At 38.8% G+C, this 24860-nt stretch overlaps 1 protein-coding gene across 1 annotated transcript in view; it reads right to left on the reverse strand.

Annotated features, from left to right (window-relative positions):
• Nucleotides 1-24860, reverse strand: part of naaladl2 (N-acetylated alpha-linked acidic dipeptidase like 2) — a 753458-nt gene that overhangs the window by 290519 nt on the left and 438079 nt on the right. The window contains exon 9 of the mRNA XM_084722364.1: nucleotides 15826-15969. Within this exon, the coding sequence (XP_084578490.1) occupies nucleotides 15826-15969 (144 nt within the window). The remainder of the gene's footprint in view (nucleotides 1-15825; nucleotides 15970-24860) is intronic.

Genomic DNA, 24860 nt, shown 5'->3' on the forward strand with positions numbered 1-24860 from the left:
ACATTTTTGAGAATTGGAACAAAACTATATTTTCTGGGGGCTTTAATTTTTACATATCAATTATTCTGGAAAAATACATTTGAAAAGATCAAATTCTTGGCTATTAAACCTTGTAACAGACCAACCTCCTAGAGCAGGGGTGTCAAACTCAATCACAGAAGGGGCCAAAATTTAAAACACAGTCTAAGTAGCTGGCCAAACACGATTAAGATTTATTGAACAGTCTAAAACTGACTGTTTTATTCAGAAATATGAATTTGAACAGCCAGACTGCAACAACATTTTCCTCAATAAAATAAATAAGATTTAAAATATATTTTGTTTCAACAATAACAAAGGAAAACGAGAATATTTCAGCTCAGAATATTTCAGCTCACATATCCAGGTGGGGGTTACATTTGAAAATGTTTGCTTTTTGTCTGCACACAAGATATCGCACACTTTAATCATGCAAACCCTCAATGGCACTGCATTTGGCATAAAAATATGCTCATATAATAATATTACAAACCCATCAGCCCATCAGGTACAGATGATCATATTGACCTGCTCAATTTAACATTAAGGCCAAAACGCACTGAGAACTTCAATAGAAAAGTCAACTGTAGCTTCTATGGCGAACTGCAGGCTTCAGATTTAAAATGTAACACCACAGAACCAGCTGTATTTTAGGAAAAGGTTAAACTACACACTGACACACACTGAGGAGATGAAGAGGAGAGACAGAGTCTGGACTCTTCATCATGACTTACAATAATGCAGCAAATAAATATTTAAAAGTACACATATCAGACTTGGAGTAAAAGAAATCGCACACCACAGAAGTGTACATTAATATTATGATTCATGATCATAAAAAGTTTTTTATATCAAGTCGACACATCTGTCCATTATTGACACACACTCTCTCTCTCTCTCTCTCTCTCTCTCTCTCTCTCTCTCTCTCCCTCTCTCTGCTGTGGGTCAGTGTTATTTTTATTTTTACCTGGTTTCAGGTGGAGCTGCAGTTCATCTCCCTCTTCTTATACTTGTGTTTCTTTGCACTGAGTCAGTTGCCTAAACAGACGAGCCTGTTTAGGCAACTTTACAATTTACATTTGACAGAAGCTCGTGTCTTCACTTTGCTGATTTATTTCTCGAGTTGCGCGGCAGCTGACACAGTGCATTGTGGGACTTGTAGTATGAGTGGTGGGAGTGCTATTTACCAACGGGCCATTCATAATAGACACATGAAATTATCTCATGGGCCGAATCGTGGGCCAGATGTGGCCCGTGGGCCTTGAGTTTGACACGTGTCCTTGAGTTTGGATGGACTGCAGTGACTTCATGGTCCGCAGGGTCCAGTATTTCCAAACTTTTAATGCAGAATTGACCCTTCACTAAGCCTTGTATAGCAGCTGTCCAATCATAGCTAAGCAACCTTAACTAGGGCTGTCAAACTCTCCATGTTGAAGGTGTGCAGGAGGCTCTGAGAAGAGCGATACTTGATTTTATGAGTCTGGATGGTGGCATCTTTTTTGTTGTCCCTCAATTATGTGAAGCACAAGAGCATATGTGTGGTGAATGGATTAAACTCTGTCTTCACCTGCTCTAACAAACTGCGAATGTTAGCATGTCTGGCTAACTAATGCTAGCTTGCTAGTTGCAGTAACTTTACCTCCAGACAAACTTGTTAGACACCACTGCATCTACATTTGTTCAACGATGCATCTCTCTGTGGCTCGCTGTCTCAGGTCTAAGCCAGGTTAGCTTCTTAGCTCTTATCACATCTGGTTTGGCTGGGTGACCTGTCTCGAGGTCCACTACGCTAATCGAGTCCCTGTGCTTCCTTTCCCTACATTAATGAGTGCTTTTCTGTCATCTATCATGTAGATACACCTGCTATGTTTCACCATCTGACCAGAGTTGTAAGCTAGCTTTAGCCTGAGTCTGTTAGCATTGATGTTATATCATGTACACAGCTGCTAGCTGATTTTACATAAACACTTTCACACGGTTCTTGTGTTAAAACGTGTCAGATGGAAACATTCAAAATTCAGCTGGAGACTTCTCAGCTGACTCGAGTTGAGTTGGCTTTAGCATTAGCTTACATCAGCTAGCTACACAAAATCTGCTTTAGCTGACAAAATCCATGGTTGTCAGCTAGAAATGAGAAGCTGCTTTTATTTACTCCTCTAAGGAATCAGAGACCTTATGTTTCAAAAATAACTCCCAAATTCAATGTTAAATCTGTCACTGTTATCACTGTATAAATGCAGTGCGAAAATGGAAAGCTTAGCAGGTGTAGCAACAGTAACTAAGGAGGGCGGTGCTTAGTGATGGGTCAAGTTATCCAGATAGGATTAAATCTCATAATTAGTTTTATTTCAAAACCAGGATATTTATCCTGATCCTACAAAACTGGTACACGGATTTGGCAATCCAGTTCTACCCAGAATCCAGATCAGATGTTGTTGTGGGGTATTTCAAAACTTCCAGGTGCAGATCAGGATAGTTTTAATGCTAAAAATCAGAATAATCCTGATCCCGCTGCAGAGGTGGATTCAGCATGGATTCAAGGTGGATGTAGTGACATGTAGGACACATGGAACATATTTAATCAGTCTTAGGAGAAGCAGAAGAATAATTAAATGATTAAATTGGGTGTTAAAAAGACACTTTTAATGCCTGAACAATCTACACAGCCGCAAACAGACCCTGACCTCCCAGCACTGCGACTAGATGGACCAGCTGGACGGTTAATTAGAGAGGTTATTTTACTGAGGGTCTTTTGATCAAGAAAAAAGTAGTATAGTCACCAAACAGTTATGTGTTGGTTTCCATGGACAATACTACTACTACTACTACTACTAATAATAATAATAATAATAATAATAATAATAATTAAACATTCTATTTATGTGTACATTGACAGTTAAAGCACAGATATATACAATATCCAGCCTCAGTAAATTCAGCAGTTGTGACCAATGTATTGTCTTCTAATGCTGATAAGTGAATATGCAGTATAATAATATGCAAACTGATTTGCACTTCTTCCCAACAGGTTCACATGACCGTGGTTATGAAATGACACTTTAACTAACAGGCAGAGGCCTATCCAAAGACTGCAAATCTAGGTTCTATCATCTGATCTGGTGGGATCTGGATCCAAATGATCTTATCTGAATATTCCTTGAAAGAACAGGACAAAATCTGCCAGATCAGTTTTTATCTGGGATAGCGAAAAAAAAAAAAAAAAGAAAAGCGATTGCAAAATCTGGAAGATTCTGATCCAGATTAAACATTTTGAAATACTGGCCTCAGAGGAGCTCGTCTTTTTTTCAGCTATTAAGTTTACATTTGTGGTTCAAAGCATCTTGCTAACTATAAGATAGATTTTCATAAAATTTAACACGTTCATGGCTTCCAGGCGATGAATCCCCTTGACTTTGTTGTTCTTGCAACTTTTCCTCTTGCACCACCATTAAGATGAACTACAGGATGGATTGTCATGGAATTCTTAGTTAGCATTTAACTGAAAACATTGCTGTACAGCCTTACAGAGCCATTTGTCAGTGTCATTTTCAATGTTGTGAGAAACACATATACACTAGAAATTCCTCCAAATTGGTGTGATGGCAGAAATCTCACAGCCCAACTCATTCTTATCCCAGATCATCAAATAAGTATTTGTCATGCCTATAGGGTATCTTGTGACATGGTTGCAGTTTGGTTGGGTTTAGGCACCAAAAAATCTTGGTAGACAGTGTTTCACGCCAGCTCAACACCACGCATGCGTCGGCGTTCTGTCAGCGTTTTATCTCTCCGCTGTATAGCTCAGGCATAAACTGCCCTTTTTATCTAGTTTTAGCCATATTTACGTTACACTCTAAACATCCTTGACGATTTTAAGTATATATTTTAATCGGAGTTAAGGATTTTAGCAATCGGACACCTGGATCTTAAGCTATCTGAGACACAAGCTGAACACAGGCTAAAGTGGCCATGGCCCCACTTACCTCGCCATCCGGCTGCAAGAGCTGTGTCTACTTCGGCAAAAAGATCCTTGAGCTGGAGCAGAGGATATCCACGCTTTACAAAATCCAGGAAGCTGAGAGACACTTGGATACTATCCTCTTTGGCCCCGCACAAGGCTCGGTCAACAATGAAGAACTGGAGGCTACTGCTCCGTATTTGCCCGACGCCCTAGGTGCTCCGGCCGCAGGGCCTTTTCGGCCCCTCGACAACACTGTTTCCGCTGCCACTGGTCCGTCCGCTGGCTTCACTCCACCGGCTGCTGCTGATGGTGCCCCGGCCGCTGGCGTCACTCCGCCGGCTGCTGCGGCTGCTGCTCCGCCCGCTGGCTCCACTCCGCCGGCTGCCGCAGCTGCTGCTCCGGCAGCTGGCTCCACTCCGCCGGCTGACACTGATGCTACGCCGGCCACTAGCTCCACTCCTCCTGCTGCTGCTGGTGTTCCGACCGCGGCTTCGGATTCTTCGGATTCAGTGGCTGTTCCGGAGGATTCCTGGCTTCGGCTCGGGGCAAAGCCCAAAGCCCCGGTCAGCTCAACGCCATCACACCCGGAGCCCTGGGTCGATGTCGGTGTCCGCAAAAAGGGGAGGCTCTCCTCTCGCACCCCTGCTGCCAATGGCATCCAGCTGGAGAACCGATTTGATGTTCTCGACCTGCATGATTTTCCACCTCTGCCCGGGAACCGGCAGTCTCTTCCTCCTCCCATCACATCATCCGGGCCCAGCGGTTCTCCGTTTCCCTCGGTGAACATACCTGGGCAAGCCTCTCGCCCCACGCCCCGCCGGTCAATGCCGAACTTCACTCCAGCTCCGCGGGGCCGTCACCCCACAAATTCCTCTCTCCAGCCCCCGTCCTATGCTGCCTTACCGAAGGCGAGATCTTCAGCTCCACCGGCTGCTTCACCCAACACGCTGGTTATCGGCGATTCAATAATAAGGCACGTCAGAAGAAGGTCAGCTGAGACATACTGTTTCCCAGGTGCTAAGGTAGTGGATATCATGTGCAAGATTCCCAGCCTCCTAGCAAAGCACACCTGTGCTAAGAATGTAATTATCCATGTCGGCTGCAATGACGTCTCTGACCAAACCTCTGAAACATTAAAACGTCATTTTAACAAGCTTCTCCACTTGCTGGACGGCTGTGGAAAGCGTGTTTTTATCTCCAGCCCCATACCTCCGTTTGGCCGAAGTGTCGGTCGTTTTAGCCGGATTCTTAGTCTTCACACATGGCTCCAGTCTGCTTGCACAGTGCACAACATGGTTTTTATTGACAATTTTAACCTCTTCTGGAACCGTCAGTCTTTTTATTTAAAGGACCGCATGCACCCTAGCAGGCTGGGTGCTCGTATTTTAACGCACAACATTTTCCATTCAGTTGTTAATGCTCCAGCTATCTGACTCTGTCCTGCTTCAAGTTCATGTGAACAATGGGGCTCTGCTGCGACACCAGTCACTTCCGGTCAGGACGACTTTTTCCCCGCCCCGCCCTCATCTTCACCTCATCAAGGTGCAGGCTCAATAGCACCCCCTTGTGCCCAGACACAATGCTCCCCCTATCGACCTCACCCATGTTTTACAATTCCTGTCATCTGCAGCAACAGACCTCACTACCCTGGTAGACCTCGGGGAGGAGCTAATACCTCCAATCTCCGCCCACTCAGTCGGAAATCTGCTCCTCTCTCAAGGCTGGATTCTTTGAGTAATAAAATTGGCCTCTTGAATGCAAGGTCTCTTTGTAATAAGTCCTTCATAATCAATGATATGATTGTTGCTAACAATTTTGACTTTTTTTTTGGTGACTGAGTCCTGGCTGACCCCAGCAGACTCTGCTGCTTTAATAGAGGCTACTCCCCCAGATTTTAAACATTTCCATCTCCCTCGTCCCTCTGGGAGAGGTGGTGGATTAGCTGTCTTTCATAAGAATTGCTTTAAGTGCCCTCTTGTTTCTTTTGGGAACTTTGTTTCTTTTGAGGTTTTAAGTTTTATTATCACTGGCCCTGCTCCTCTTGTATGTATCTTAATTTATAGACCGCCAGGATATAACAATTTTATTTCAGAATTCGCTGAACTCCTATCTATAGTTCTTTCTAAATTTGACAGAGTGCTTATACTGGGTGACTTTAACATTCATGTATGTTGCCCCTCCCGGCCCATGTCTCATGATTTTGTAGATTTAATTGAATCTTTCAATCTGTTGCAATCAGTTGATAAGCCAACTCATTCCAAAGGTCATATCCTGGATCTGGTATTGTCCTCTGGCTTTTGCCCTGACAACGTGGAAGTAGTGGAAGTTTTTATATCAGACCACAAAGCTGTCATTTTTAATGCTCCTCTACCCTCTTTGTTGTCTCCTAAACCTCAACCCTCAACACGATCACGCATATTTACTGCTGATTCTGCTGACAAATTTAGGGACATTTTCTCAAATTCATTGGGTACGAATACTCTCGCACAATCTTCAGATGAACTGTTATCTGTGCTTAACAGCCACTGTCTCTCTATTTTGGACCTCATTGCTCCCCTGAAAAATAGAAAGCCAAAATCAAGAACTCTCCCTTGGCTTAATGATCATACCCGCTCTATAAAACGACAATGCAGAAAACATGAGCGTCAATGGAAACAAACTAAATCACCTGTCATTCTTACCACCTTGAAAGAACTCATGATAAGCTATCAGTCAGCTGTGAATGATGCAAGATCAGCTTATTTCTCTCAAATTATATCAAAAAACTCTCATAACCCCAAAATATTATTCAAAGTCATTGATTCTGTTCTAAATCTTCCAACCACTGTGGATTTTGAACCTGGAAATGCTTGGGTAGAGAAATTTGCTTCGCATTTCACTGGTAAGATAATAGCTATTCGGTCCAAGATTGTACCAAATTCGCAGCATCTAGCCATCGCCTACAATAATCCTGCCTCCCTCACCCAGTTTGACTCCACTGATATCACTGAGCTCAGTAAAATAATTAGCCAAATGAACTCTTCCACTTGTGTTTTAGACTGTTTACCAACTAAGTTTTTAAAGCAGGTCCTTCCCACCATTGCTCCTCTTATTGTACAAATTATTAACTGCTCTCTGACCACTGGCAACTTTCCTAACAGTCTTAAACATGCAATAATTCAACCACTACTGAAAAAAACAAGCCTGGACCCACTAGTACTGGACAATTATAGACCCATTTCTAAATTACCTTTCCTATCGAAAGTACTGGAAAAAGTTATCTCAATCCAATTAATCTCATTTATGCATAACAACAATATTTTTAGCAGTTTTCAGTCTGGTTTTAGAGCTCGCCACAGCACAGAGACAGCCTTGGTGAAGGTCTGTAATGATCTACTTCTAACAGCAGACAGAGGTGACTGCTCTGTCCTCGTGCTCTTAGATTTGAGTGCCGCATTCGATACAATTGATCACGCCATCCTTTTGCACCGTTTAGAAGCTTGGGTTGGTATTAAGGGAACTGCCCTTCAACTGCTGCACTCTTATCTGTCTAATAGAACCAGTTCAGTCATGATATCAAATGTTTGTTCCTCTGTCACTCAGATTAACTGTGGTGTTCCGCAAGGGTCCATCCTTGGCCCTCTGCTGTTTTCAATCTACATGCTCCCTCTGAGCCAGATCATAGAAAACCATGGTCTCTCCCATCACTGCTATGCGGATGACACACAGTTATATGTCCCCCTACAATCCAATAACTCCAGTGCTTTAGATAATCTTTATGCCTGCCTCAATGATATAAAATGCTGGATGTCACAAATTTTTTTAAAACTTAATGATGATAAATCAGAGGTCTTAATAGTAGGTCAAATACACCCCACAAGCCCACCTCTCAGCAAACTTGGCTCTCTTAATCAAAATGTTAAGCAGACAGCAAAAAATCTTGGTGTGATTTTTGATGCAGACCTTGGTTTTGAGGCTCATGTTAAAAGTGTGGTCCAGTCTTGCTTTTATCAGCTCAAAAATATCTCAAAGATAAGATCTTTCTTGTCCCCTACTGACTTGCACAAAATTATTCACACTTTTATTTTTTCTAGATTAGATTACTGCAATGCACTTTATGCTGGGATCAACCTGAGCTCCATCCATCGTCTCCAATTAGTTCAAAACGCTGCTGCTCGAATTTTAACAGGCACAAAAAAATTTGGACACATTACTCCAGTGCTTGCCAACTTACACTGGCTTCCAGTTTTATTTCGTATTGACTTTAAAATTCTTCTGTTAACTTTTAAAGCATTAAACAGCCTTGCTCCGAATTATTTGAAGGACCTTTTGATCTGCTATGTGCCTCAGCGGTCACTGAGGTCTATGGATGCTGCTCTCCTGGTTGTCCCCAGATCCCGGCTCGTGTCCAAAGGTGACCGGGCATTTGCTGTCAGAGCCCCACAGCTTTGGAACAGTCTCCCTATCGAAATTAGGCAGGCTACTTCATTAGCTTCTTTTAAATCCTTGCTGAAAACCTTCCTTTATAGGAAAGCTTTTGCAAACTGCTGATCCTAGTCATGTGGTTTTCCCACACTGCTCAGCTTGGTTAATTTATTTATTTATTTTTATTTTTATTACTTATTTTTTTTAAACCAGTTTTTATCTCTGTACTTGTGATGTGATTTCACCTTCTGCATTTTTAACTCCTTGTGTTTTTATGGTGTGTTGCTTTACTTGCTGTTTCTTTCTTTGTTTTGGCTGCTCATATTTTTTATTTTTTTTCTGTACAGCACTTTGTAACCTTGTTAAGAAAAGTGCTATATAAATAAAGTTTATTATTATTATTATTATTTTAGGAAAACATATCCTTACACTTGCCTCAATCCTCTGCCTGGTGCAACCCGGCACACTGTACAGTGCAGCTGTTGTTACTATTTTCTAACTGAAGCAGTTGTAATTTACATGCCCAGCCTCCATTTGTGTAAGTAGTAAATGCACTTGCACCCACATGTGTCCATGGGTGTGTTGACCTTACATTAAGGTGTGGTATGGGGCATTGCAGGGTCATTGCTATCTTGAGGCAGCATAAAATGACTGTACCATTGACCAAAAAAATAAACAACTAAAATTAATAGTGCAGTATTTTCTAAAAGATGCATTATTCATTTAGGAAGATGTGTCTACATGAACAGACTCCTACAGTACCTTGTGACTCTGATGAGATGCCGAGGGTCATGAAAAACATCAATATTTATCAACCTGGGAATGAGAACAGGCTGCACAGCCACATATTTTAAAACCTCAGAACATAAAACTAGAAGCATCAGTATGGTAAGATACCATCAGATGTAAGTGAAAAATAGCACTGTTTGGAAATTTGGTTGAACCAAGTTGAACCATGTTTGTTCAACACCACCACCACCCTCACCTCCATCTTCTTTCCTCCTATTTAGCTGCTTTCTACATTTCTACCCAGCAGCCTCCCATTCAAATGATGGGAAAAGATCCCTGCTGCTCTCTTTATCATCTGTTCATCTCTTTTCAGCAAAGGAAATTAAATTCTGTCTATACTGTATATTTCCTTCTTTCTCCTTTTTTGGCATGCTTGAATTTGTATGTGGGCTCCCTAAAATGAGACAAGCGAAGGGAGTGTTTGCTGCACTTGCTAATTTCTGTCTTCTTTTGCAAGAGTGCATTTGAACACTGTTTTTTCCACAAGCATTTTATGGTTATTTTTGCCCCAAGGGTCTATAATGACCTGCCCTAATTCCCTTCTGATTTAGTGTTTAAGAAGGACTGTTTAAATCCCATCAATAAGACAGTATCACTATTTAATCCCTCCATCTATTCATTCTCTCTTCTTTGTGTGAAGGAAGGTCTCAGTGGCTCCTACAGTAAGAGCGTGTCCCTGCATCTCTTCTCTCACCTCATTCACAATAGGTTAATTAAGAAGTGCATCTCATTTATGATGACCTGACCATGAGGTGCACCCAAGCCCCAAGTCACATTTCAAGGCAATCAAAACTGTACCGCAATAAAAATAGTTCAAGTAATTAAACAGCACAAAATAACAAGTGCAGGGACGGCATACAACCACAATAAAAGGGAATGCAATAAAAGAAGGGTTAGAGAGCAGGTCTATATATAAAGCTCTATGAATGCTAATCTTTTTGTGGGACTTTTTTTTTTTTTTTTTAGATTGAACTGTGTTAGAGGAGACTTGAGATAATGGAGTGAGAGCTACATTCTATACGAGTCACTGACCAGCCTGCTGGCCGACAGGTACAACTGCCTATAACATATAGACTAAATGTTATCTCTGCATGCCTCCTTACCTTTATTCCTCTTGCTCTTTCCTTATCCACACATAGGGTCACAAGATAAGGGCTCTTGAAGCTGAGTACCAAAACACTAAGGATGGAAGATGCTTTGTTTTGTGGCTTGGAAAAGTGGTAAAGCCTCCTAAACATTTAATGATGCCGTTACTTCGTACAATTTGTCAACAAGTCATCCAAATTAAATGTCAAAAAAATGTTTGGAATGGCACACTAGCATTGTCTGATCTGACACTACCCCTACTGGCAGATTGACCTGCTGTGTGCCCTCCAATACCACTGCATGAAGAACTGTTTCTGATCTGATACCACAGTGTTAAAGTTTGGTGAGGTTCAAGCACAAAACAAACTTGCTTGGAATCAAACAGACAATCGTGGTTTGTGTTTAAATGACAGAAAATCGCAATATTAATTAAAATATAAAATATGTAAATTCTGCCTCTAGGAGTCAAACATTGCAGTTTGGTGACATCAGAAGTAGTGTGGGATCATGGGAGTTGTCAGGGTTTGTATAACACAGTGGCTTTCGGTGGAGCCCTGTTTTCCTGCACATACATGGGAGTGCGTGGTAGTATGGCCAGTTGCATGGCTGTAGAAAGAATTCTAGGTTTAATACTACAGAGAGTTAATACAATCTGTAACATTTCATACTTTTTTCCCCATGAAATCAGCGGGGGAGACAGGCAGTGGTTTTCTGCTACTCATTTGAGAATCACATCACGTGATAAAAACAATAAAGCTGAACATTTATTAAACATTCAGTGAACTTTACTAAAACCACAGAGAAGTAAAGCGATCTCTTGCCCTGTCAAGGGTTAAGGGTTAAGGTTTTCACAGAGCCTGGTATCAGGTGTCAACATCATCATCTGATCTTTGTGAATGTAAACTAATGTCAAGAGTTTGTGAATCAAAATGAACCTACTGAGACTTTTTTTTACATAGGACAATGAAAGGGGAACGTGATAAGAGAATAAACACACAGCATCGCCATATATATTACTGTTATTATTTATCACAGCAACCTTAGCTCCTCTATAATTCGAACCACGTGAATTGCTTCTATTTGAACAACCACCATGAAAATCAGTGTGACAGTAATCATGTTCATTGATGATGTAAAGTATTAAGTTTTATTTACATTACTTTTTGTCACATTCATCAACTTCCTTCCACACTATCCAATCTGTATGCTCTCAGTATTTATGTTTCCGATGTATCCTGTGTTTTCCCAGAAGTTATAGCAACTAGCGGCTAGTAGAAAATGTTCCATTACCTTGAAAAAATTATGGATTTCTCTAGGTCTGTCCAGGGCTGCCTGATTTGGTAAACAAGTCATATTGTGATTGTTTTGACTGAAATAGCTATTGCAATTCTGATATGCAATATGATAAGTGGAAAAGATTACAGTTTTAATGTTCACTGAAAAGAATAACTATTAAAATCACGATGATGTGATATTTATTGAGGTCTGAATCAAACAAACATGTTTTTTTTTTTTTCATTTGAAGACTGAGATCTTTAGGCCAGGTCATCTCTGCAGCTCTACAGTACCTCATTATCATGTATTTCTCACACATTTCACAGAAATGTTTGGGAAATACATAACTCAACAAAATATATAATATTGGCTAAGCGCTTCTATACATTTTAAAGCAGAGATGTTTACATGCATGCTACATTTAGAATATTTTTACTACTTTACCTTGCCATCAGACAGCCCTTTCTGATGGGAAACAACCTAAAGTTGTTATATTGCTCTCTCCACAGCCACCAGAGTCCTTTGGCAACAATAGTCATCTTACAAATCTTTTGTTTGGGGGGTGGTGATCATATTTGAAGTTGGTGATCACAACATGGCTATCCTTGTCATTTACTAGAGTATGCCTTACATTTCTGTATTTTTCTGTTAACTTATCAGAGGTTGTCATGACACTTACACAAACAAACAAGTAAACAAGTGGGTGGGAGAGAAAAAGAAAGAAAGACAGACAAAGAGACTGAAGTTGAATGTTAACACAGTGTTTGTGAAAGACTTTCAGCAGACATTACAGCAGCGGTGGAAATGAGTCAGGTCACATTTGTGACTCACCCAGGTCGCGTTTGCTGCAGAGTCCAGGTTATGAACTCAGTGAGTCAGTGTACAGTGTGACTGACATGTTAGCAGAGGTAGGCGGTGGTGACGGTGATCCATTCACATCAGCAGAATGATACAAAAACAACAACTCAGACACAGATTAGTCAAGTCCTGAACCCATGATTTAGACTTTGTGTTAATAATTCTTTCTTTTGTGTACTTTGAGTTTTGCAGTGGTCACCTCCATATGCAAGAATGTAATGCTTGCATGTTAATATAAATAAGGTAAATGTAATGATGAAATGCAGATAAGGGGGATAGCATACGCGTTTTGGAAATGCACACAATTGATCTATTGTTGGAATAATATCTATAAATATATATCAGAAATACTACAAAAAGCAATCACATCAACTCCCCGAATGTTGATACTGGGGGATGTAAAAGTGCATAAAGGGGTTGATAATGATGAGACAAGAACAGACATTAGAAATAATAAAGACATTAATGGGCTTTTAACAAAAATTGTTACACTGGGCACCTTTGGGATGAAAAATGGTCACCATAGAAAAACTGCCATAAAGATTTTATATATTAATATTATTTTCCACTTTGATTGAATCGATTTTTTAACCTTCATCTGTCCAGATTATTAATACTAAATATTAATTCATTTTCAGAATTTTAACCCTTTAAATGTCAGTTTGGTTACATAATGCCCCTGTTGTTTTTTATGGAAAAAGACATGAAAAATGTATTTGCCATATACTAAATGCTAATGGGATTTCTTTGAGGGGTTTATCACAGCCTTGGATATGATGAGCTACAACTTCAATTTTGAGGCATTTTTTTTACAGTGTCAGGAGGATGTAGAAGTGCTTAAAGGGGTTAATAACAATGAAAAGAAATTAATACTTATAATAAAGACAGCAGCATAAAATGTATATTAATTAATTAGAAATCAAAGAATCTACCATCTATGCAGCAATGGTGGAGAGAATTATTGTCATACTGCACTCCAGAAAAAAAGATGCTGTATGTGGACTGTACATATTTGTCGGGGACAAAAAAGAAATTAGGTAAATGTGCAGTGAGACTGTAAAAATATGTCAAAAAAATCCAATACATCAATTAACAATCAATGTGACATTTGACCACTTCTACTAACAACTACAACTAATGACAGATTTAATCAAAATTAATCTTCTGATCATTGCTTTGTCAATAAAATAGTCCCCAGAAAAGCATGAAAAATATCTTAAACTTGTGACATCTTCAAATGTCTTGTCCCATCTAGCCAACAGTCCAGATTCCAAAATCATTCTCTTCATAATTAAATTAAAAAAAAGAACAAATCTTTGTATTTTAGAAACTGGTACTAGAGAATGTTTACTTCAAAAATTAATCCTTTTTAAAACAAAAACACTGAAGAATATTTTTCTGTTGATCTTTTAATTGACTAATCATTTCGACTGTAATGTGAGTCAAAGAGAAGAAGGCATCTTTAGTGTTCTCATAGACACGTAACAGTGACCCTGCCCTGCTACTGCAGTCAGTGTGATTCAAAGGGATCCCTACACAGCTTGTAATTGGATGCAGCAGGACGTCTGTAGGACAGATGATAACATAATCAAGACTGCTGTCATGCCAAACACTTGTAAATTGGATGTCTATTTTTTTTTAAATCTACATGCTGACACAAAAAGAATCACTTTCTGCTTCTGTGGAGAATGTGGGTGATCCTGAAGCTGATGCATGATACATGAACAGATAAATAGATATGTATATGATGCCTGAGTTGTCATCTTCAATAGACACTACACATATACACTGTATCTCAATCATGGACAAAACCTTGCACACCTTCACTTGGGGTAGCAGCTTGGTCATAGTTCAAAGGGGGCAACTACAGGCACAGTTCAAGGGAGTCATTGTGCCCCTACTGGCCATACCCAATTCATTATTATTATTTATTATTTAAATGTTATTATATATTATTTTTCATAATAACACAGAACAAATAGTTTCTTGTAATTCGCTAATAATGAATGCAAAGGATAAACTAATTGTGTGACTGTAATTATTTTCATAACATAATGTTGTGGGTATAATTATGTGGTATGGTAGCCTGTAGTGATGCATGTTGTTGCTGCACAGTCTAGTATCCCCCCCTTTGTTTTTGTTTTTTTTTTCTTTTCTATATGTATCTATTTGTTTGACATGTTTTTCTCTATGAGCACCAACTGGATGATGCTTACCCTCATTTGGATTCAGACAGTGGTGGACTGGCTGTTTGAGGTGTAGGAGCCAAAAAAATAAGGACACCAGCTGCATCCGGTGGGGCACCAAATAGGATGCAATTTGCCACATTTTGTCCACTGGAAAGACAGCTTGCAAGGCATTTACCACATTTTAGCCACTGGAGGGGTACACTAGAGGTTGCTTCATCACATTTTGTCCACTGTTAGGGTGCCTTAATGAGGCATTTTACCACATTCTTTCCACCAGTGGGCATGGGGCACTTTATCAAATTTTATCCATTGGAAAGGCACTCTAGAGTTACCTTGTGAAGCTATCTGTTTGTGTCTGCACCAGAGGTGCGGTGAGCCAATCAGCATTCTCTGAGGGTATACTAGCAGCTACAGGCATGCCAAGAACGAGAAGCGTACGTGTCACCCAACAATGTAAACAGGCTTGGCAGGAGAGGAGAGAGTGCTGATCGAGCTGCAGCTCCACCTGAAACCAGGTAAAAGTAAAAATAAGGCTGATCCACAGCAGAGAGAGAGAGAGAGAGAAAGTGTGTGAATGTGAACAGATGTGTCGACCTGATATAAAATTTTTTATGATCATGTTTTACTCCAAGTCTGATTTGTGTATTTTAAAATACTTTATTACTTCATGCTGATTGATCGTAACAACGAGGGAGGAGAGACGAGCTGCAGAGAGGAGGGAGGGTGGAGAGCGAGTGTGTGAAGTGTGATATAAAAACTTTATTGATGATGAATCCTGATGTTACTGTACAATTCTGTGGTTTAAACACTACAGATTAAAATATCTGTCTCTGTAAAGACCAAATTGATAGATGTAAATGATCCTGCTGCATTAAGACAAAAACAGGAATATTTCATCATCATCATTTCTTAATGAAATTAACTATTATTAACAATAATAATACAAAATAAATAAATAAATAAATAACATCTGCGTGATGGACTTGGATTTGTCATATTATTATTTGAGCATTTTTTTTTATGCCAAATGCAGTGCCTTTGAGGGTTTCTGGACAATATTTATCATTGTTTTTGGTTAATGTATTTAATAAAGTTACACTTAAATTACATTTTAAACACTTAAAAAATATCAATTTAAGGTACATTTTGAATAACACAAAATGTGTGATTAATTGCAATTAACTATAGACAGTCGTAGTATATCGTGATTAAATATTTTAATCGATTGATGGTGCTAGTATTTACCTGCGTTGGGAGGCATGGCAAGAGGAACACAGGTGTCTCCCTGCTCTGTGGATGGAGAGGACAGTAATGTCTTGGCCAGGAATGCAGAGATGGGCTGAACCAACAGAGATGTCAGACTTCCTCCAGCCTCTCTCGATACCTCAGCTAAAAAGAAATACAGAAATACAAGAAGAGAATCAGTGGAAATCAAAGTGAAAATCAGAATGAAGCACAGCAGTCAGAATATAAGAGATAGCCAGACAGCCATTTTGTTGGCCCAGGTAATTTCAGATCCTCAAGGTCCTGCTTCATGTCCCTTTATTTTTCCTATGCTACATTTGATAACATTCACTCATGGTGTCTATTTTGTACTTTAGTTTGTTGGGCATTCTTGTAGACCAGGGGTGTCAAACTCATTTTAGTTCAGAGGCCACATGCAGCCCAATTTGATCTAAAGTGGGCCGAACCAGTAAAATTAAAGCATAATCTATTGATTATTCTGGCGATTATTCGAGTAATCAGATAAGAAATATTGCGTATTCTGCATTTTTTTCTATTACATTACTAATTACTAATAATTACATTATTAATGAACAACTATAAATTGCTAAAGTAAAAATACTCAGTAAAGTAACTTTACTTTTAATGTAGATTTACTTTTACTGTTTTTACTTTACTTTCTACTTTTTTCAAGTACAAAGGTAAAAGTAAAGGTAGTAATGTCTGCAGAAACCACAAACAGAAGAGTGAACTAACTCCATCCATCCATCCATCCATCCATTTTCTGTAACCACTTATTCCGTAAGGGTCGCAGGCTGCTGAAACCTATCCCAGCTGACATTCGGCGAGAGGTCTGTATTTAGGCATCAAAAAATACCAATAACCTACAAGAATTTTAAATTGTAATTAGGTATTTGTACATCGTGGTATTAGTGCTTTTACTTAAATAAAGAATCTGAGTATTTTTTCCATCACAGCAGATTACATTACATTAAAAACATCAACACCACGACATGAGTTTCTGTTTTTGGAGCTGTGCACCTTTTTCGGTCGTGTCTAGAAGGTAACTCTTTATTTTCACAACTCTTGCAAGATTTGTGTCCATTATTTCTACTAAAATAATCAAACTCTCGTGATCTTTCGCGGGTCTAGGGTTCCCTTCAAGACACGACCCTCTGTCTCTCTGTCAAACTACAGACAGCAGACTGTCTTTAAACAGCACGATGTTACACTCTGCAGTGTTTCACACAAAGACTTTATTTGTGTGGATTGGCATTTTTATTTTTTAATCAGTCCGAGAGGATGACAGTATCAGTGATTGATTAGTGATCAGTCTGCCCTCCTCTCCTCCCTCACCTGTTCACTCTGCTGTCAGAAGGTCTGAAAGTTTCTCACAGAGAAACACAGACTCTCCTGTTTTACGTATAGGCCTCTTTATACAGTTGTTTAATTTTATAAGTGCATCTGGTTGGTGTCGATGTCGTTAATCATCATGTTAGTTTCGACTGTTGTAATAAACTCCGTCATTAACAACAGTCTCCTCCACACGCAGCTTCTCTGCTGCTGTGAAAACTGAATCGAGGGTGGATTAATATGTAGGGAAAAACCCAGAATGCGAGTTAGCTTTAGTCTTTTTGTCTTTATAAAACATCCTGCTGATGAAGAAAGTCAACAGATCAGATACAGACAGGGTCAGAGAATCACACTGACCTCCTCTGTGTGTCTGTACTGTATGTGTGTGTCTGTACTGTACGTGTGTGTATGGAGGAGCTGCACTGATGCAGAGAGGAGAGATGCTGCAGCCGTGTGATAATAAATTACATCAAAATTTAAATGTCAGCACTCATCAATACTCTGGTCTTTAATAACCCCCACATGTGAAACAGTGTGCTGTACAGTTGTTCAGATTTAAACAGATTTTAGTAATCAAATTACTCAAATTACTCTAGGAATCCTTTCAACCCTAAAATGAATGTCTTCGCTGTAATTTTCACACCTGGCAAAGTTATCCCGCGGGCTGGACTGGACCCTCTGGCAGGCCGGTTTTGGACCGCGGGCCGTATGTTTGACACCCCTGTTGTAGACAGTGGTGGAATGTTACTCAGTACATTTACTCATACTGTACTTAGGTAAGTTGTTGACATACTTGAACTTTAGTCAAGTATCTCCATTTTCTGCAGCTTTTAACATCAACATCAGAACTTTTGAGAAGTACTTTTCACTTCACTACAATTATTAGTACTAGTAATTTGGCAGATTCAGATCATACATGATTTAATCAGCAAATGAATTATGAAATTTTATTATGACAATTGAGCCCCTGGGGTAAAATTCATAAGCTGCCTTGTAGCATATGAAGTAATTATTAATTAAAAGAATCTCTACTTTTACCAGCTGCAACATTATCACAATGTACACATGTACATCAATCCAGTCCACTCTTATAATGAAAATGATTCTGAAATGGGCCATTTTATTTGAGTACTTTAAGTATATTTTAATACTAATACTTTTGTACTTGTATTCAAGTAACATTTTCAATGCAGGACTTTGTTACTTGTAACGTATTATGGCTACACTGCTGTACTGCTTTTACTGAAGCAGAAGAGCTGAGCTGAGCTTCCACCGATGCTTCTGAAAATGTCAGATATAATTGAATCACCTTCCCTAAATAACGTGTACAATAAAATGAGTAATATGGCTGTACCATGTTAGATCTTTGGTCAGAAATTTAACAGTAACACTGGATTTGAAAGTTGTGTGTAAATGATTTTTCAGACCTGTATTTAATAAACTGAGAAATAAATCATGTGAATAGTTTGGGCATAAAATCTTTTCAGTCAAGAAGATATATTAGCTACAACAAGGCCTAATTAAGCAGTTTGTTGTTAACAGATGTAGCGTTTAGTTGGTTAATTACACACTTAAAAATAGCATATATCCACCAGCCAGCCACAATATGAATACCATTACTTTTTGTCATTTTTGTTTCATGTAGAATGCAGCCTGTCCTCACTAGAAAAATGTAAGTAAATAGTAAGTGGTCTTAAGTGCAAGCAGCTCATTCTGACTGATATGTTTTTGTTAGACGGCACCTCCTAGTAGAAGTAGTAAGCATGACAGGAGAAGTATGAGGAGTGAGAAGGTCTGAGGGGTGTACTACGAAGCAAGCTCAACACAGCCAGGCTTTCTTTACATGATCTGGATCGACAAATCCTAAAACCACAATCAGAGATAACGGGTGTCACGATGGTGGTTATCAACTTGCTTTGTTAATCCAGGTTCTCATTTTAAGGCTTTGTGCGCATTCACATAAAAGGGGCGTTTGTTGCATCATTTGACTCTTCTTCCACATGAAATGAAGTGATCGAGCCACTTACTTAAGTCAAAATCATCAAGTTGTTATAATTATGTGGAAAATATACAAAATACATTACGGCAAAAAGCAACATTGTTGCTGCAAATAAAGCAGGAGAAGAAGAATGATGTCAGAAAATGACTGATGGACTAAATGTGGTCTTAATGCTGCCGTTTATTCTAACATGAAAACTGCACATTAAACAATAAAACTCCATACAGCAGATTTAAACATGATGAAGTCTGACACTGTCCTTTGATGACAGAGGCGTGGAGATCACAGAAGTCTTTGACCAAACCAACGTAAAATGAGTGCAACTGATTTAAGATTGTCAGTGATAAATGATGATGAATTTTCTAATCAGTGATCTGAGCTTCAATATCACCAAGACAAAACAGATAACAGTAAAAAGTATCCAAAGTGTCTGTAGTTGTTTCATCATTATTTTACTGTGTGGATTATATACCATGTCAATTTAAAGTGATAATATGATCTTGAGCAAACGGGAAAAATGACTCTGCATCACCAAACGGAGGTTACCATCATGACAGCGCGATGCATACAGTTTGTGCCACTGTTAACCTGCTCCCGATCAGGTTATGAGTTTAGCATAAGTTACCATGGTGATCTAGCCAGGTGAAAAGAGAGCCACCTTTGTGACACTGAAAATCCTGACTTTAGACTCAACATAGCTCGCTAACACATTAATTTTGCTTCATAGTTACACCCCTCTGCACTTGGAGGAGGATCAAACAAGCACAGAACCTTCACACAAGAGACCTTGAGCCCTGTGTGCAAAGGTAAACTTAGAGTTATTTTATGTTTTGAGTTACTTAAAATTTTACTATGGATGTCACATTCATTGCATCACTTCTGAGTGCACTTATTTAAACACAAACCACAATCTTTTCCCAAACTTAACCAAGTACTTTCATTATATAACTGCAATGATTTTACAACATAAATTACATGGATGCCTAGAATTAAGTTGTGTGAGTGATGTCACCTCTATCACATAACACGCATAACAAAGTCATTTTAAAGCACAACCTTTTCCTCACACTAGATTGTGTTACTGCAGAAACCTAAACAAACTGCAACCATTAACCATATAATTTAAACCATGTGTGTAATGTCATGTGACCTCTGTAAGGTCCGGTAAGCCTGCCACTAAAATATGTATAAAATATTTTGAGAGTAACTGACAATGAAGCTATTCTGGCGTTTAGGTATGAGGATGTGTTGGTGAAATAGAAGATAATGTCATGGTTACAGTATATGCAAGTAGTCACAGGAAGGTCACAGATCCAGTTTTAGTTTCTTTGTAAATCTTCAGCCATCAGACAGGAAACCTGAGATCCTTCTGGACCAGGGGTATTCAACTAAAATTCAAAGAGGTCCAGTTAGAGAAAATTTCCTAAAGCAATGGTCCGGAACATCATAATGTCTAACTTGTGTTATGATTTAGAGTGATATATACTTTTTGTGATCAAAATTTTTTATTAACAAAATGTAGATGCCGAAAATAGAAACAGATCACCAAAATCCTTGAACAACAAAAACAACAACAACAACAACAACAACAACAACAATAACAATGACAACAAAAACACATGAGCATATTTCATGAACAGCGAACAGCAGGGATAAAAATAAAGAAATAACTAAATAAAATAATAAAAAGTTAAATTAATAAAAATAAACAAAAGAGTTAAGAAAGAGAGAAAAAGAAAGCAATGTGCCAATATAAATGCACAGATAGATAAAACATAAGCACAAAGCAGAGTATAATAATACTTGACCATAATTTGCAGTAATATTATTACTTTAACCAGTGTTAGTTGTGTAAGAGAATACAAATTTAAAAGCTACTAATTGTTTAATTTTATAAGTGCATCTGGTTGGTGTCGATGTCATTAACCATCATGTTAGTTGGACTGTTGTAATAAACAATTAATGTCATTAACAACAGTCTCCTCCAGACGCAGCTTCTCTGCAGTTGGTCTGTGCGTTTCCTGATCAGCTAAAAGAAAAGCCGGAAAGACTAGAAAAGTTGCGCCAGTTAAAATAGAAGCGTCCCGTCAAAATTTAAAATCTATTAATGATTTATTGGTTATAGGTCCGGGTCCGTATAGGACGGCGTGTGGGTCCGGACTCGGACCGCGGTCCACCAGTTAGGGACCCCTGTTCTAGGCATTCAGAAAAGGCCTAACATATTAGTATTTCAAATGTTAGATTTAAATACATTATATTTGATTTATTTCATTTAATTATTAGGCTATTGACTTCTTCAGAGCTGACAGACAACTGGACATTTATGGTACATGTAACTGTGTGTGTGGTACTTAAATGGAAAAATAAGAAACTCAGAATGATTCATATAGATTATTACAGATATTAATAACAAACTATTAATTAATTATAATTATTTTATTAGAATATAATTAACTAAACTTAATTATAACTTATCCAAATGGTGTGTGCTGCCCTCTACAGGGTATATGAAACTACACACTACAAATACATGTCACAACTTGCCTGCCGCTTATTTCAGCAAAATCTTTTTCCATTTTGCTCCATTTTTGGTCTGGCTAAGTTTTGGCCAAACTGAAGTCCCAGCACTAAAGGTCATGGTTCACCACTGGTAGCCATGATATAGGAGGGCTCATGCAATTGGTGCATTTAGTTATAGACAGCTGACATGACAATTGCCAGCAGCTTGTAAATGAACCCAATATGATGGAATGCAGAAATATCCTTTATCTATTCTACCCAGCTCTGTACATGACATAGAAATAAAAATCACAGTGAGTCTGCCGAATGATGAGGCTTAAGTTCTCTGTATGTTGTTTATTTGGTCTCTCAGACAGAAATTATTATGGGCAGCATGGCCTGATCAGCCTGACTGCACTCTTATCTCAGTGTTGTTAGTTAGCTACCACAGATACTGTTTATCCTTCACAGGTTTAATTCATCCAGGATAAAGGTGTGTGTGTGTTTGTTTGTGTGTTTGTCTCTCTCTTTCTTCCTTTTGCCCTTCTCTCCTCCATCCTGTGAATTTAGTGGATTGCTAATAGAGAGGAAGTTTTCTACATACAGAACCATTCAGCCAATAGGGGCAATGCTCGGAGCAGCAGAGATGGCTGGACTGTTTGATTTGCCCTCATTAAGAGGCTAAATTTCCTCCGTAATCCTTGTTCCAGGTCCATGCATATTCAGTTCATAGCATTGCTGTTCCGCCCTCCTGTACAGCTCATTACATACATTGTGAGATACACACAACATATAATGGATGTAGGTCATGACCTGCAGTAACAATATGAACTAATCAAAAAGCTGAAAAAAACCTGAGTTGCTACTTCACTGCTGTCCACCTCCAGTTGCCATACATGTGTGTTGTGGATGAACCTAATTTCTGCAAGAAGAAAAGTTTATTGGTCTTTTAGGGAAGAAGGTGAATCAGCGTCCAATAAATTGTTGATGTTTGACACAAAAATTCTGTTTGTATTATGTATTTTCATTCTGCCAGGCAGAACGATTGCTTCTGCGTCTTCATGTGAGTGTGTGTGATTGATGGACTTGCGTCTTGTCTGGAGCTAATCTCAAATACTACTGGACCGATAAGCCAATTTTTTGGTGCACAATCGTAACTGTATGCTGAAGGACTTCTGTGATTCATAATTCTTGAAAAAACTTCTTTATGACTTTCATGCCTTTATGTTCTTGTGAACACAATATCTCAACAACACCCTGTAGGAATTTCTTCAAACTTGACACACGTCACCCACACGCAAAGATGAACTGATTGAATTTTTGTGGTCAAAGGTCACACTGACCTCACTAAATACATTTTTGGCCATAACTCAGAAATTCACACATTAATTATGACAAAATTACTCACAAATATCTCCTAGGATAAAATTATGATTTTTTTTCCCCAAAAGCTCAAATGTCAACTTTACTGTGACATCATAATGTTCAGCTCTCTATCAGTCTTATGTCTTCCTCTGTAAAAATAGTCTTTAAGTGAAGACAGCATGTTTCTACCTGGAAATCATTCACTGGAATCACACATGTGTAGTGATTCAATTCTGACAAAAATACACTTAATTCTTTTTATTAAATTGCTTCAAAGTTACAGGTCAGTATAGTGATAAGTTATTAATAATGAGTGTGGACAGACATGTAAACTGTAACTTGACTGGTTGGTGGAGACAAACAACTGTGAGGCAGTGATTTTACATTTTACTGCTCTGTTTTATACGACCATTGACAGCTGACTTCTCACTCTTCTTAACGGACCACTAGGGGCCGCAAGTGATCAACAACTGCTTCAGTTTGAAATCTTGTTTCAGCTCAGGACAATGTATGTGGAGGTCATGTTAATGTTGATGGAACTTTGCACATCTCAGCTGGTTGCATCTGGCAGTTGTAGTGACATTGCAGTAGGTGCTTCATCATCTGTTGTCTGGTAGGGTTCTGCACTCTACTGAGTGACCTCTTCTAGTTTTGTCATGTTTAACTTATTTTCTTATGTATCTTATGTTTCAGTTGGTATGTTTCACGTGGCTGCAAGGCAGAATGTACAGTAGGATAAATTTAGGTTCAGTTCACACAAACTCTGGTTTGTTTCCCCATCTGGGTTGCTTTGTTTGTTAGGACTGTGGTAGAGACTGTCAATTGGGCTTTTGTGTGGACTAAATGAGGGATGTGTCTATCCAATACTCAGCGTTGGTCCAATCCAAAATCACTGGATCTGATTTTTAGGGGGAATATAATCAAATACAATCCATTAACCTAAACCATCACGTAAATGCTTAACTATACTTTGAGCAACATGCCATAGAGAGTTAAGTGTCACAGATGTAATCTAGTTTAATTTTGATTATTTGAATGGAGTTGAGCTATCAAAAATGCTACTGAAAGTTCTGTATCTAAAAAAGTTTCAAGAGAAACAATAGTATTGTATAACTGAGTCATATTGTGGGTTGTGTATTTCTTTCTTCATGGGAGTGGAATATTTGTTTCACATTTGAGCATGATGTTTTTAAGGCAAAGCAAAGTGCATCCATAAAATATTATTAACAACTTAGCTTTTTAAAAGATGGAGAAAGATGATATAGGACTGGTATCAGATACTCAAGGTGGTGGAATCAATATCAGTGCCAGAAATGAAAATGTGGTGTCGAGCCACTAGACTAGACAACTGGAGAGCTTAAGAAGGTTCAGTATCCGGTTACATGAGAACAGCAATGTGGACTACAGGATTTTGTGATTATAGCAGTTAAGCTTCTGAAAATGCGCTAAAATAACAAATCGACTAAATCTATCTGGTGGCCTGAACTGGCAGAAATCTGTCTGTATATCATAAACCATAGTAACAAATATTAAATCTCACCACTTGAGTGCAGGAATTTTTCATCAGTCCATATGCTTTTGTACATACAGCTTACTGGTTTGTGTAGTAAGCCAGTGTGAACATGAACCTGACCATAATGAATAAAACATAAATATTTCCTTTGGTCTTGATGAACCAAATTAAAGGGCCCTATTATAATTATAAGAGTGCATTGTTCAGTATTGTGTAGTAGGTCTTGGGTGTGTGGACTGTTTGGGTGTCTGCAAGAGCACTAACTGCTTTGGTTCTTATAGGTACAAGAGGACAAAGTGTAAAGGGGCTGAGACAAGTGGAATATCA

This window comes from Lutjanus erythropterus, chromosome 7 (genome assembly GCF_056507025.1).
Source record: "Lutjanus erythropterus isolate fLutEry1 chromosome 7, fLutEry1.hap2, whole genome shotgun sequence".
Classification (NCBI taxonomy): domain Eukaryota; kingdom Metazoa; phylum Chordata; class Actinopteri; order Lutjaniformes; family Lutjanidae; genus Lutjanus; species Lutjanus erythropterus.